Raw genomic sequence first — 14,093 nt, 5'->3', positions numbered from 1 at the left:
AGGTAGATAGATGATAGATTATTAATGATTATAGCTACATGATGAGATAATAGATAGCTAGATTAGATGATAGATAGATAGATATAGATGATAGATAGATGATAGATAGATAGATAGATTGATAGATAGATAGGCTATTCAAATATATATGAACCCTTTTATGCTGAAAAATAGATTTCATGTGTGTGCATATCTATAAATATAAAATACAAAAGTATATACACCTAAATGCTGTATTTCATGCAATTTTTTACTGTTCGCTTACTCACATTTTCTGACTTTTTTCTATAATAAATGTCCATGAAGGGTGTTCAGATGGAAGGACAAAAGGATGAGGAGAGGGAAAGGCTTCTTTCTTTCCTTCATGTACCTCCTGACCCTCTCCTCCCTTCAATTACTAGAATCCAAGATCTGTCACAGAAACACCCTTCTCCCAACTGTTTCTGTTTTCTTTTTCTTAAGTTTAAGAGATATTTTATTGCTTTAAGAATTTCCTATGATGAATTTTGATTGTATTCAGACCTCTTCCCCCATCTCCACCCTTCCTTTCTATGCAGTTTTGAATCAGAATACACCCAGGTTTCTTGGAATGGGATTTTCACTTTAATTTCTGTTTCTCTTACATAGCATTTAGGAATCATGTAGGGATTTTTCTTTTTCTCAATGGTCAGAAATGCTTGGCTTTCTTCATCAAAGTTAGTTGTTCACAGTCCTTATATTCAGATTATTCTTTGGCTATTTCTGGTCCTCAGCACAATGACCCATGGACGAAGGAATTCTCCAAAAGGTTAAGTCCCCTCAGAGTTTCACTGTGGGTAAAAGAAGCCAGGTCCTCACAGCAGGCAGCAGGTAGCTCACGGGCCTCCAATCCAATACTCTCTGAGTGGCAATTGGGAGGTTTCACGGTTTCACACATGTCCTAGTTTGTTTTTCATTGCTGTGACAAAACACTCTGACCACTACCAACTTGGGGAGGAAAGGGTTTATTTGTCTTACATCTCCCAGGTCGCAGTTCGTCAGGGAGCCCAAGGTAGGAACTCAGGGCAGGAACCTGGAGGCAGGAGCTGGAGCACAGGCCATGGAGGAACGCTGCTTACAGGCTTGCTCCCTTGGCCCCTGCTCAGCCTGCTTTCTTATGCAACACAGACCCACCTGCTCAGGGGTGGCACCACCCACAGTGGGCTGGGCCCTCCCACATCACTCATCAAGAAGATGCCCTTCAGACATGGCCACAGGCCAGTCCAATAGAGGCAATTCCCCGACTGAGGCTCCCTCAACCCAGGTGTGTCAAGTTGACACTAAAGCTATCCATCACAACACAACAGCTTTACACCAGTGTCCTCTGGTTTATTTTCTAAAATCTGTAGCCTTTTTAAATTCCTAATGCTGTTGAAGACGGAAGCCAGGTCTTGACAGACACTGGGTGATGATGATGGTCCACCGACCACTGGGCACATGGATGAGCAGTCTGGCTTGGCTCTGCCCTGCCAGTGTGCACAGCTTCGCCACCTCGGCTCCTCAGTTACCATCCCTCTCACCTGCCAAGTCCTGAGTTCAGAATTTTGAGATTAACATAGAAGCATCAAGATTCTTAATAAAATGAACAGGCCCAGAGTCATGTTTCTAGGACCTTGTACAGAGAGTCACTGTCACCACCACTGTTCTGCTATGCCGCCATTTCTGTTCTCCAGTTATTTTCTTTCTTACTTGCCATACCCCGAGTTCAGAATTTCGAGATCAATATAGAAGAACCTCTGGTCAGGTAAATATTCATCTTGTGTGATAATGTTCCTCACGCCGTCCATTGGATGCATCCAGCTAGAGCTCCCCAGGCCTGAGGCTGGCTGCCTGGGGTGTGCCTCATTCCACCACCATCTTTTAGACATATCTGTTTCTGTTTTCTAAGGGATTTATACTACCCCAGATGCAAGTTCATTGGCAAAAATGGAGGTAATACATTACATTTCCAGACAAATTCCTCTGTCTATAGTAGACATACAAAACCACACAAAGAGAAACTGGCAGAGCTATATATTGAAACTGGGGCTAAATAACTATGGAGCCAAGATAAATTACTCTAAAAGAACTAGGGACAGATGAAAGAAAGAGGGGAAGAAAATAAAGACCTTGCAGTTAGAGTCTGAGGCCACTCAGAGGGAGCATAGCTCAGGATTTCCAGGTGGTGAGCTCAACTGGTTTTCCAAGCTATAGAATAAAACTGTTGTTCTGGCTCAAGTGAGGTAAGGACACCTGGTCCGCTTCAGCATTGGCACAACTCCAAGCCGAGGCAAGTTCTTTCAAACATGATGAGCCGGGGGGAGGGGGGGCAAGCTATTGTACTATATTGTCCAAGGAATTCTTACAACACAATACCAAGGCCTTTCCAACAAGGACTACTCTTGCACACTTGTATTCCATATTAAGACAAAATTAGAGTCTATCCAGCAAAAATGTCTGCATTTGCATCTCCTACCAAGCTCGTGTTCATACATTCAACATTCACTGTCTTCTATGGTGGGCACTGTGGACTCAACACTGAGAAGATATATTTCCCAAGCACCCAAGTGCACAATCAGGTACAAGAGACAGTTCATTCATTCATTTCAAAACATATTTGAGTCCTGCTATGTACTAGGCACTCGAGATAATACTGACAAACAAGTCAAGAAAGGTCCCTATCATCGCAGGAAATGAGGAGACAGGTTTAAAAGAACACAAAGACAACCAACCAAGATGAGTCTCAGAAAGTGAGGTTGTTATTTAAAAATGAGTTGATATATGGAATAGAAAAGGCCTTTGTGTGAACTTACGACTAGAGTGGTAGGTACAACCCTCTTTGAGGTAAGAAATGTGCAGGATGAGAAGCAGTCAGTTAGTTATATGAGGGCCAGGGCACAATTCTTGCAGACACATGGGCACGAACTAGAACCACGGTGATGGACAACACATTTGGAACAGGTACAGGGTACTTGGAAGGCATATGGAAGGGACACCTGACCAGGCTTTATGTCTCTCGTGACATCAGATGGCATCCTCCATCAGGAGTGATTTGTAGAGCACTGCTGTACCTGATACAGGGGAGCTGCTGCAGATAGAAGGCTCAGCCTGTGGGTTTCAGGAAATCCAACCCAGATGTAACATATGTGAATTCCTACAAACTCAGCAAAGGTGCTGAAATGATGACAGACCTTGTTTGTTCCCCTCTCATCTCTCCTCTAAAGCCACCATCACTTTTCCAAACCTCCACACCTTTATAAGGATGATTGGAGGCTCCTGGCCCCTGCCTGGAAGAAACTGCTAGAAAAGTAGATGTAGTCCCAATTGGAAACTGCTAGTCTAAGCATCAAGAAAGCAAGTCCCTCTAACTGAATGTGTATTCCTGAGCAAGTCTTCTCTCTGTTTCGGTTTGGCGAGCCCAGTGAACAGTCTAGAAGTCTACATAGTTACTATGCTTCCCCACATGATTATGATCATTGCTGAAGCCCAAGAACTAATGGACCATATGAGTCTCTTTTTTTCCTCATGGGGGATACATAATTACATGTTCACCTGAACTGGCTAAGGTTTTGGTTCCATCAAGTTCTCCATGATGCAAAGCTGAGACTAGGGAAGCTCTTTATGATGAGTTTCGTAGCTTTCTCTTTCCTCCCTCCCTCATGCCACCCCCACATGAATATTTTCCCAGTACCATAGGTTATTGTGCACCCCTCACCATACCTGTGAACATTGCACAGAAGTAAGGGCTGCAGGCTGCCAGGACCACACGGTGGGCTTCTATCTCGACATCTTCTGCCATAATCATCACGTCACACAAGAGCTGCTTACTGTAAGACACCAGTGAGGGGACAGGATGGGTCATAGCGTGGATACCTACCCCTGTCATACAAGGGTTTTCCTCCCACCCACATCTCGTACTATCACCACAGAAGGCAGTCACAGAGACCTCTTCCATCTTGGCTTAGGTAGGAAATTGGGCTCGGTGACTTTTCCCAGTCCCTGATAAATCTCCCATCCAGTAATTTCCTAAGGCACAAAGAGAGGTCCAACTACTCTGTGGCTGTAAGTTAAGGCTGCTTCGTTTGCCCTCATCATTTGATTCCCCAGTTCCAGCAGTAGGGACTGAGAATTAAGGTGGGGTGGCTCAAGAACAGACTTAACGCCAAGGAACATAAGCATGCTACAGAGATGTGTCACTAGCAAGATGATGCACTAGCAATTCCCCAAGGGCTCCTTTGCATATGTAAGCCTCGTAAGAAACAAGTCAGGCTCAGGTATTTCTTATCCCCCAATAGATTAAATCCTGTCACCAAAAGTCACCCACATGCACAGTAATCCCAAAGAGCGTGCACACTTCAATTGCTGCAATCATTAAGAATCTTGCTGGGGCTGTAGCTAAGTGATACTATGTTTGCCTAACACGCACAAGGCCCTAGGTTCAATCCCCAGTACTTCCAAAAAGAAAAAGATAACCATTGTCCAGGGTCAAGTAGATGGCTCAGCAGGGAAAGCACTTGCTGCGCAAGCATGAAAATCTGAGTTCAGATCCCCATCACCTACATTAAAAAGCCAGGGGTGACTGAGCATGCCTTTAATCCCAGAGCTGTGAGGAGACAAAGACAGGAAGATCACTGGGGCTTGCTGGCTGCTAGTCTCAATCCAGTTCAGTAAGAGATGCTATCTCAAGACAATGAGGGGAAGAGTGATAGGATGGAATGCCTGACATCCTCCCCTGGCCTATGCATATCCAGAACACTTACCCATAGACACACACACACACACACACACACAATCTTATCAGCTAAGAAGATGATTCAGTTGGTTAAGTGCTTGCCATGCAAGCATGAGTCATCTGAGTTTAATTCCCAAATACCCATTTTAAAAAGCCAGGCATGGGGCTGGAGAGATGGCTCAGCAGTTAAGAACACTGACTGTTCTTGCAGAAGACCCGGGTTTGAATCCCAGCACCCATATGGCAGCTAATAACTGTCCGTAACTCCAGTTCCAGGGGATCCAACAGCCTCTTCTGTCCTCTGCGGGCATTGCATGACATGGGTACACTTACCTATGTGCAGGCAATACATGAATACACATAAAATAAAATTTAATAAATCAATAATAAATAATTAATAATAATAAATAAATTTTTTAAAGCTAGGCATTGATGCATATCTGCAATGCCAGCCCTAGGGAAGTAGAGACAGGTGGATCCCTAGGGCTTCCTGGCCATACAATCTTGTCAAATAAGTAAGCCCCAGGTTTAGTAAAAGATCTTGTCTCAAAAATTAAGATGGATATACATGGTCCAATACTAACCTTCCAGGCAAGATGTGTCCATCAGTGCAATACTGGCACAAATGTGCCACAGGCAAGATGTGTCCACTAGTGCAATACTGGCACAAAAGGTATGGGGTAACCAACTGCTTTTGGATTAGATTTGAGGTTGCTCCACAGGAAGGAACCTAGACATGATACTGTAAATCTGGTCAAAGGCCTAGGACGTCATAGGTCCTAGAGAGGAACCTAATACTGTTGTTTTGCTAAATGACATGCTGTCAAACTGTTTTTTAAGTATTCATGATTATAACCATAGATTGGTGCTGCCCTCAACCTTGGCCAAAACAGCTTCTTTCTGCAGCGGTCAGTAGTTAAAGCAGAGACTCATAACTGGTCAAAGTGCTGAGAATAAGTATCTATTGAGTGCTGTCCTAGTTTGTTTCTCCATTGCTGTGACAAAACACTCTCACCACTACCAACTTGGGGAGGAAAGGGTTTATTTAGCTTACATATCCCGGGTCACAGTTCATCCAGGAGCCCAAGGTAGGAACTCAGGGCAGGAACCTGGAGGCAGGAGCTGGAGCACAGGCCATGGAGGAATGCTGCTTACTGGCTTGTTCCCCTGGCCCCGCTCAGCCTGCTTTCTTATGCAAGACAGGCCCATCTGCCCAAGGGTGGCACCACCCACAGTGGGCTGGGCCTTCCCACATCACTCAACAATCAAGAAGATGCCCCACAGATATGGCCACAGGCCAGTCCAATGAAGGCAATTCCCCAGTTAAGGCTCCCTTAATCCAGGTGTGTCAAGTCGGCACTAAAACTAGCCAGCACAAGTGCTCAGCCCTAAATGGGACATCTATGTTAACCCCACCCCTAAGCCTCAGAGAAGATTATAGAAGAGGAGGCAGAAAGAATGTAAGACCTGAAGGATCGGGGGAGGTAGTGCCATGAAATGCTGTCATTGGGAAATGGCATGGCCACTGCACCCTTGAATTCACTGTCACTATGATTGTCTGCACAAGATTGGGAAGCACTAACTGGACTCAGTGAGTTATCGACACAAAAAAGACAGGACACGAAGGGGGAAGTCTAACACCTCCCCCTTTATCATATGCATATGAGATGCATATGATTAAGATGCACAGTTTACATGTATGAAATTATCAAAGAATAGATAAAAGATGTGTTACTTAAAAACTAAGATGGAAAGGGGCTGGAGAGATGGATCAACGGTTAAGAGCACTGACTGCTCTTGCAAAGGACTCAGGCTCAGTCCCCAGCATCTACATGGTAGCTAACAACCATTCTTAACCAGTTTCACAGGATCTGATGCCCTCTTCAGGTTTCCATGGCATTGAACGACATGAATGTACTTACATACATGTAGACAAAACACACATACACAGAAAACAAAATAAATGTTTAAAAAATAAGATGGAGAGTGATTGAGGGAGATGCCTAACATTGTGTGCACACACAAGAACATATACACACATACACACAAAAAAATCTTTTATCTTTTCACATGGCAATCACCTCTTCTACACTGTAAGCTTGGAAAGGAACTTGGATTTTATAATTGAACCTTGTACCCTGGACACTAAGCTGCATATATGACACATAGTCAGCCTACATTTTTCTAAATGACTGAATGAAATGGATCAATCAACATTCAAAAACAGAATGGATATTTTAGAGCTAGGCTTAGTGGCATACCATGTAAATCCAGTTACTCAGGAGGCTGAGGCAGAAGAATCTCAAGTTCAAGGCTACAGAGTAATTTCAAGGTCAACCTAGACAAGTTAGTAAGGCTCTGTCTCAAAACAAAAAGTAAAATAAGGCCTTAGGGTATAGCTCAGCAGAAGAGTACCTGCCCAGCAAGCACAAGATTCTGAGTTCAGTCCCTAGCACCTCAAAAGGACAAAAACATAAAAGAAAGGATGTTTGAGTATCTCAGAGATTGATAGGGTGCCATAAAACCCTGTCAGTCCAAGAATTTTTCCTTCATCCGCCTTCCAAGATCTTATCGTGCCCATTCTTTATGTAATGGATAACATTTCTTGAGTTATAGGGTGACAGGTACTTCTCTAAGCACTTATTTTCCAGACAAATTATTTCATTTAGTCCTCTCTACAACCAGTGAGAAAGACTAATTGTTATGCTACATTTACATATGAGGAGCCAGAGAAATTAAAATAACTTTCTCAACGTCACACAGAAAATTATAGGAAAGTGGAGATGTGGTTTTAACGCAAGTAGCTTAATCCCAGAGCCCATTCTATGGTACCCAGATCACCATTAGTCTCTTCTGTAAAGAACTGGCAACAGGAGTGAAGGCACAGAAGGCAAGCACATTTCAGCTGTGGTTTCATAGAGCTTTGAGAAGTCTGAAGTCATATCTGGGCTCTGTGGAAGAATACTCGAATCAATGGGTCTGCCATGGCTGATTGATAGAAGAAAAGCTACATAGTCACCATCTTGGTACAGCACATTCAGACACTGTCAACTACTAACACATTGGTTCAGGTTCACCCAGAGAAATTTCATAAAGCCTGAAACAGCTATAGCTTCAAATGCCTTTACTGGCCTTAGACATCATTTTGCCTGTGAAACACAAAGAAGCAGAAAGATGCCCGAAGCCACCAGACCCTGAATCCTGAATACAGTTCTCTACACTCCAAATATGGTGTTTTCCCAATGTTCCCAAATATTTCAGCACTGGCTGGCACTCAGGATGAGAACACACAGGAGAGCTAGCCAGGAAATATTTAATTCAGGGAAGAAAGTCCTAGTGATGGGGCATCTAGGGAGGGCAAGACGTTTGGGCACCAAGAAGTCAAGGCCTTTAGGACCTCACTCTGCAGCAGACAGCAGGCTTTGTATATCAACTGCGTCAGAATAAACCAGTGCAAACAGGAACAGGACTAACTCTGCCCTAACTGACCACAATAACATGGGCAAATAAACTACCTACTATTTTCTTTTCTGCCTCACCTGGGACATATATTGTAGGAACCAATTTCACGGCCACTTTGGGCAATATAGTGAGACTCTTATCTAAATATTTATTTAAGTGAAAAGAGCAAGAACCAGAAAAAAAAGAATATTATTAACATCAAAAGAATATTACTAACATAAAAAACAACTATGTGATGGCCGATATCAATTGTCAACTTGATGGGATCCAGAATCACCTAGGAGATGGTGCTCGGACATGTCTATGGGGCATTATTTTGATTAGATTAATTGAGGTGGGAAGGCATGCCACAACGGATGGAACCATTCTCTGGGTTGGGATCTTGGGATGTATAAAAAGGAGAACGTGAACTGAGCACAAGACTTCATTGTTCTTTGCTTCTTGACTGTGGGTGTCATCTAACTAGTTTTCTCAAGCCCCAGCCATGCCTTCCCCACTATGGTGGACAATAATCTCAAAATAAACCCTTTCTCCTTTAAGTAGCTTTTGTCAGACTATTTTATCACAGTAATGGGAAAAGTAACTAAGACAGTTATACAGATAAGTAGAAAAGAATGAGAAACCCATAAAAAGATCCTCACATCCATGGCCAATTGACTTCGGAGGTAGTTAATATGAATATTTGTGAGTGTGCATGTACATATGCAATTGTACAGGCCCACGAGTGCACATGGCATGTGGAGGTCAGAAGTCAATATCGAGTGTCTTCCTCAGTCACTCTCTACCTTATTTTTGAATTTTTTATTAAATTTATTTATTTTGTCAAAGGCAGGAGGTACATGCCACAGCAGGTAGAGGTGTGTGTGTGTGTGTGTGTGTGTGTGTGTGTGTGTGTGTGTGTACGTTGGAGGACAACTTGCAGGAATCAGTTCTCTCCTTCTACCATGTGGGTCCCAGAGATCAAATCCTCAAGCTCAGCAGCAAGTGTCCTTACCCACTGAACCATCTCATGGGGCCTCCACATTATTTTTGAGATATGGTCACTTACTGAAGCTGGAGCTCACTGATTGGCTGGCTCCAGGGATCTGCTGGGGTTACAGGTGGAAGCTGTCACACCCGGCTTTTAGGTGAGTGCTGGGGATGCTCTCAGGTCCTTATGTTAGAAGGGCAAGCACTTTCCTCATGAGCCCTCTCCCCAGCTCTCAGCCAACTCTTCACAAGTGTGCTATGGCCAGTCAACTGGGAAATAACAGTCTTCAACAAATGGTGATAGGATAACTGGATATAACAATACAATTGGAGAGATTTGGATACCTACCTCATACTATATACAAAACTACTTCAAAATGAATCTAAAACCTAAATATAAGAGTCAAACTATGAATCTCTTAGAAGAAAACACAGGGAGAAATCTTCATGACTTCAGAAAAAGCAATGGTTTCTTAGCAATCACATCAAAGGCATAAATAACAAAAGAAAAAATGATATATTTGATGCTCACATTTAAAACATTTGCACTTCAAAGAATATCATTAGGAAATACAGATTTCCAATTCATAGGATAAATTCTTTTTGGCAAATAATTTATATGAAAACTGGAATATATCTAGACTATAAGATGAACTCAAACTCTCACATCTGAATAATAAACACAAAAAACCTAGTTTTTAAAAATATTTTATCTATTATTTTTAATTTTATGTGTATGAGTATATTGCGTGCATGTATTTAAATGCACCCACGTCATGCAATGCCCACGGAGTACAGAAGAGGGCATCAAATTCCCCTGGAACTGGCATTATGGATGGGAGTTAGCCACCATGTGGGTACGAGGAATTGAACCCAGGTCCTCTGCAAGAGCAACTAGTACTCCTAACTGCTGAGCCGTCTCTCCAGCCCCAATAACCTAATTTTTTTAGAAGGACAAGGAATTGCAAAAGACATTTCTCTAAGATAATAAAATAGTCAATAAGTACAAGAAATAATGGTCACAATTATCATCAGGAAAATTAAAATTAAAATAATCTCATATCCACTAAAATGGCTACGTACAAACGTGCACTTAATAACAAATATTCAGAAGAAACTGGAGAAACTGGAATCCTCATACCCTGATGATGGAAATGGACAGAGTGCCACTGCTTTGGGAACTGCTTCCTACGGTTAAAAACATGGAGTTGCATATGGCCCAGATATCCCACTCCTAAATATATATCCAAGAAATGAAAACACACATCCACACAAAAAAGTGTACATGTACATGAAGGTTTATAGTAGCATTACTCACTTTAGCAAAAGCCAAATGTGCTATAGTACAGATTGAAATATTATTATTCAATTAAAAAATGAAATGCTGAGAGATGTTACAGTGTGAATGAACTTTTAAAACACTGTGTTAGGCTATGTGGCCATATACACCTCTAATCCCAGAATTTACAGAAAGAGGCAGGAGGATCAGGAATTGGAGTTCAGTCTGGGCTATGAGAGAGCCGATCTCCAAAAAGTCAAGAATAGGGCTAGGAAGTCGGAATCCAGAATGGATGAGCATTAATTCAGATAGGTCAGTAGGTAAAGTGCCTGCTTTGCAAGCATGAGGACCTGAGTTAAATTCCCATAACCCACATTAAAAAAGCTAGATGTGGTGGCACACACTTGTAATCCCAAGAAGATCCCTGGGGTTCACCGGCCAGTCAGCCTAACCTACTTGGTAAGTTCCAAGTCAGTTTGATACCCTGTCTCAAAAAAAGTGGAACAGTGCCTTCAGAATAAACACCCAAAGTTGGCTTCTGGCCACTACATGCATACACAGACAATGCTTACACATGTGCAGCCACACCCACATGAACATACACACGTATAAAAAAATCCAAAACTAAAACATTATTTTTACCAAAAGAAGGAAGACAAAACACAACACACTATATGATTTTAAAATAATCAAATATGCAGAAACAAAAGGTAAGCTAGTGGTTACTTGGGATTAAGGGGGAGGAAGGACATAAACAGGGATGGAAAGGAGGTTGGCAAGTGCTAATGTATACACGCTTTCTTTTGGGGTTGGGGAAAATACTCTAAAATTGATTGCGATTGCATAAATCTGTGAATGTCATTAAATTATATTCTTTAAATAGGTGAATTGTAGGGCATACTAGTCATATGTTTATAAAGCTGGACCCAAAGGGCAAATGGAAACAGAAAGCAATGTGCTCAGATGTTTCATTACTAGTAATAAAGACATCTCAGCAAACAATTAAAGGTTGGGGGACAGGCACGGAACTGTTTTCAGTGATGAAATAGGAGGTAAAAACTGCCAAAGGACTAGAGGTGCAGGTCAGTGAAAGAATGGATGCTTAATAGCACAGGCCCTGGGCTCAATCCGCAGCACGTTGGGCGGGGGGGCGTATTATATTAAATTCCTGAATCAATAAAAATATTTAAAAAATAAACGAAAACCTGCCAAAATGAGATAGGAAAGACTACAGATTCTAAACACTGACTGCCCCATCTTTCTTGTTCCCTTCTCTTCAGGTCTGGGTAGGGCATCCTATTCTGGGAAGGATCTTATCTCCACCGCCTGCTGGATGCCTAGTCAGGAGCCAAAGAGTCACTGGAATTCTGCTACCCAGAAGCACTACAGTCTGGCCATAGCAGAGCAATGAAATGCAAAGGAGGAAGGAGGCTCAGTGGTTACCATGCCAACAGCTCATTCTCTACCCTGGACCTAAAAAGAATAGGAAACTCATGAATTGTGTGATTCATAAATTACAAAGAACATGTGTGCTTGAACTAAAATAGCTCAAAAGTGAGGGAAGGGAATGTAAAAACAATGCAGGAAACGAGCCCAGATCCCTAGGATATCATGGAACATTTCATTAGTTTGATTTCTGGGTGGCAAAATGCTTCTGCCCAGGAGTTCATCAAAACAAAGTATGTCCACCATCTCTCTCTCTCCACTAAAATCCGTTAAAGTCATCCAGAATGGATGAGCATTAATTCAGATTTCCTTTTTCCCTGCCTTACACGTTCTACTCCAGTTTTTTAAAGATAGCCCTTTAAATACCCTGTAATTTGATATTGTCTTTCAGTGCCACAGGAACACAAGCTTTACTGAGGTCAAGACTTTGATTCCCTTATCCACCCACAACCACTGTCTATAAGATAATGCAGTGATTACCATATTATCATCAAACTAACAGTTACAGAATTTTCATGTTCCAGGCCTTCAACTAAGGAATAGTTATTGTTATGCTCCAAGCTCTTGAAATCAAACGATCTGTTTCTAGAAATTAATTCTATAGAAATAATCATACTTGTAGACAAATATTTAACAGTTGCAATATGCATGCTATCAGCACTCTAGGCACCTGTTTTTATTAATCCTCTTAACAACCCAGCAAGACTGCTACTATTATTAGCCTCCTTTTATGGTCGACAAAAGTGAGGTCAGGGAGATTAATTAACTTGCCCAGGGCCACACAGTAAGTACTAGAACAAATATTTGAAACCAGAGTCTACGTTTGTGATCTGGACATTATGGTAATGAAAAGATAACAAATGCAGGTGATTTTTACTTATAAGGAAATGTTTTTCTTTTAAATAAACCAAAAGTGGATTATCATTTGTCGTTTGGTATTACAGAACAGTTGGTGACATAGATAAACTGTTCAACACAATACTAAGAGGAAAAAAATCAGGTTTAGAAATACTTTAAAGAGAAAGTAATTCTCTAAAGTTTGAACAACGGCTTCCACTAATATTAAAATTATAGGTGACTTTTTGAGCATCTGAAATTTCTAAATGTTTTGCTGTAATAAATATATTCTAGAGAAAGAGTAACAGAGAGACAGAAAAGGGGGAGAGAGATCCATGTCTAAAAATTTCCCAGTCAAATATAAACATATTGTAATCCATTAGAACAAAACAAAAAGTGAAAGAACAATATTGTTCATTTATATGTCAACAGTGTTTCCCAAAACACTATACATAACAAAGAGAGGGCTACCATAGACAAATAAGTGGAGGAAGCTTTTTGTCAGATAAGTTTATTGCAGGGCTTGTCAGCATATTTAAGATGCATATATGCATTTTCAAACCCATTTGAGTAAAAGAATCCATTTTCTCACAAAGCATTTGGAAGGAACTAGCATTCCTCAGAACAAACTTTGGCAAAACTGAATCCTAAAAGGAGAAAAGCCGCAAGAGTGTTGAAAACTAAATCTTAGTCAGGTCACGGCTCTTGGAGAAACAAAGTAATGAGCATGCAGGATGAGTTCGTTTTTTTTTTTTTAAGAGATGCTAGTAAAGGGTAGGGTGGGGAGAAGTCTGTGCATGTAGCTGTCCCCTAATTCTTTATTCGCCCTGTCAGTGGTCACTGGACTACTAGACAGGCGAACTCAGGCCTGGTGAGAGAACGGGACTCTTTTTTTTTTTAACTATTTTACTTATTATTTTTATTTTATGTGTATGAGTGTATTGCCTACATGTATGTGAGTGCATCCATGTCGTGCAATGCAAGAACTGGACTCTTAAGTCAGACAAAGGACAAAACCTAAAGCCCAAGGAACTGTATCTATAATGTCTAGGAAACACCACATGGAATTTTTAGTGATAAGAAATCTAGGCCCACATGCATGACCCTCAGCCTTGCCCAGTGCCTAAGGTAGCGTTTCTAGGAAATCTGGCAGGAGGTATAACAAAAATTGGGAGGGGATAAGATATATTCAATTCAATTTGGTTTTAACATCCAAGACCAGGCTCTTCAGAAAGGAGAAATGAGAAAATGAATAAAGAATCAGATAGAACTTCAAGGACAGGGAGATGGATCAGTAGGTACAGGTGCTTGCCATCCAAGCTTGACAACCTGAGCTTGTTCCCCAGAACCCATGTAAAGGCAGAAGAGAGA

The 14,093-nt window shown here is 41.6% G+C and overlaps 1 protein-coding gene across 7 annotated transcripts in view; it reads right to left on the bottom strand.

The window, feature by feature from the left end:
- The window catches only part of Klhl3 (kelch like family member 3), a 155,391-nt gene that overhangs the window by 104,725 nt on the left and 36,573 nt on the right, over window positions 1-14,093 (bottom strand). For 4 of the 7 annotated variants that reach the window (XM_029562965.1, XM_008831815.3, XM_029562967.1 and 1 more), the window contains one exon: window positions 3,718-3,824. The exons of the other annotated variants lie outside the window; for them this stretch is intronic. In XM_029562965.1, the coding sequence (XP_029418825.1) occupies window positions 3,718-3,824 (107 nt within the window). The remainder of the gene's footprint in view (window positions 1-3,717; window positions 3,825-14,093) is intronic. 7 annotated transcript variants of the gene reach the window in all.

Source organism: Nannospalax galili, unplaced genomic scaffold, assembly GCF_000622305.1.
Source record: "Nannospalax galili isolate Female #2095 unplaced genomic scaffold, S.galili_v1.0 scaffold735, whole genome shotgun sequence".
Classification (NCBI taxonomy): domain Eukaryota; kingdom Metazoa; phylum Chordata; class Mammalia; order Rodentia; family Spalacidae; genus Nannospalax; species Nannospalax galili.
This window is presented reverse-complemented; position numbering and strand designations above follow the sequence as displayed.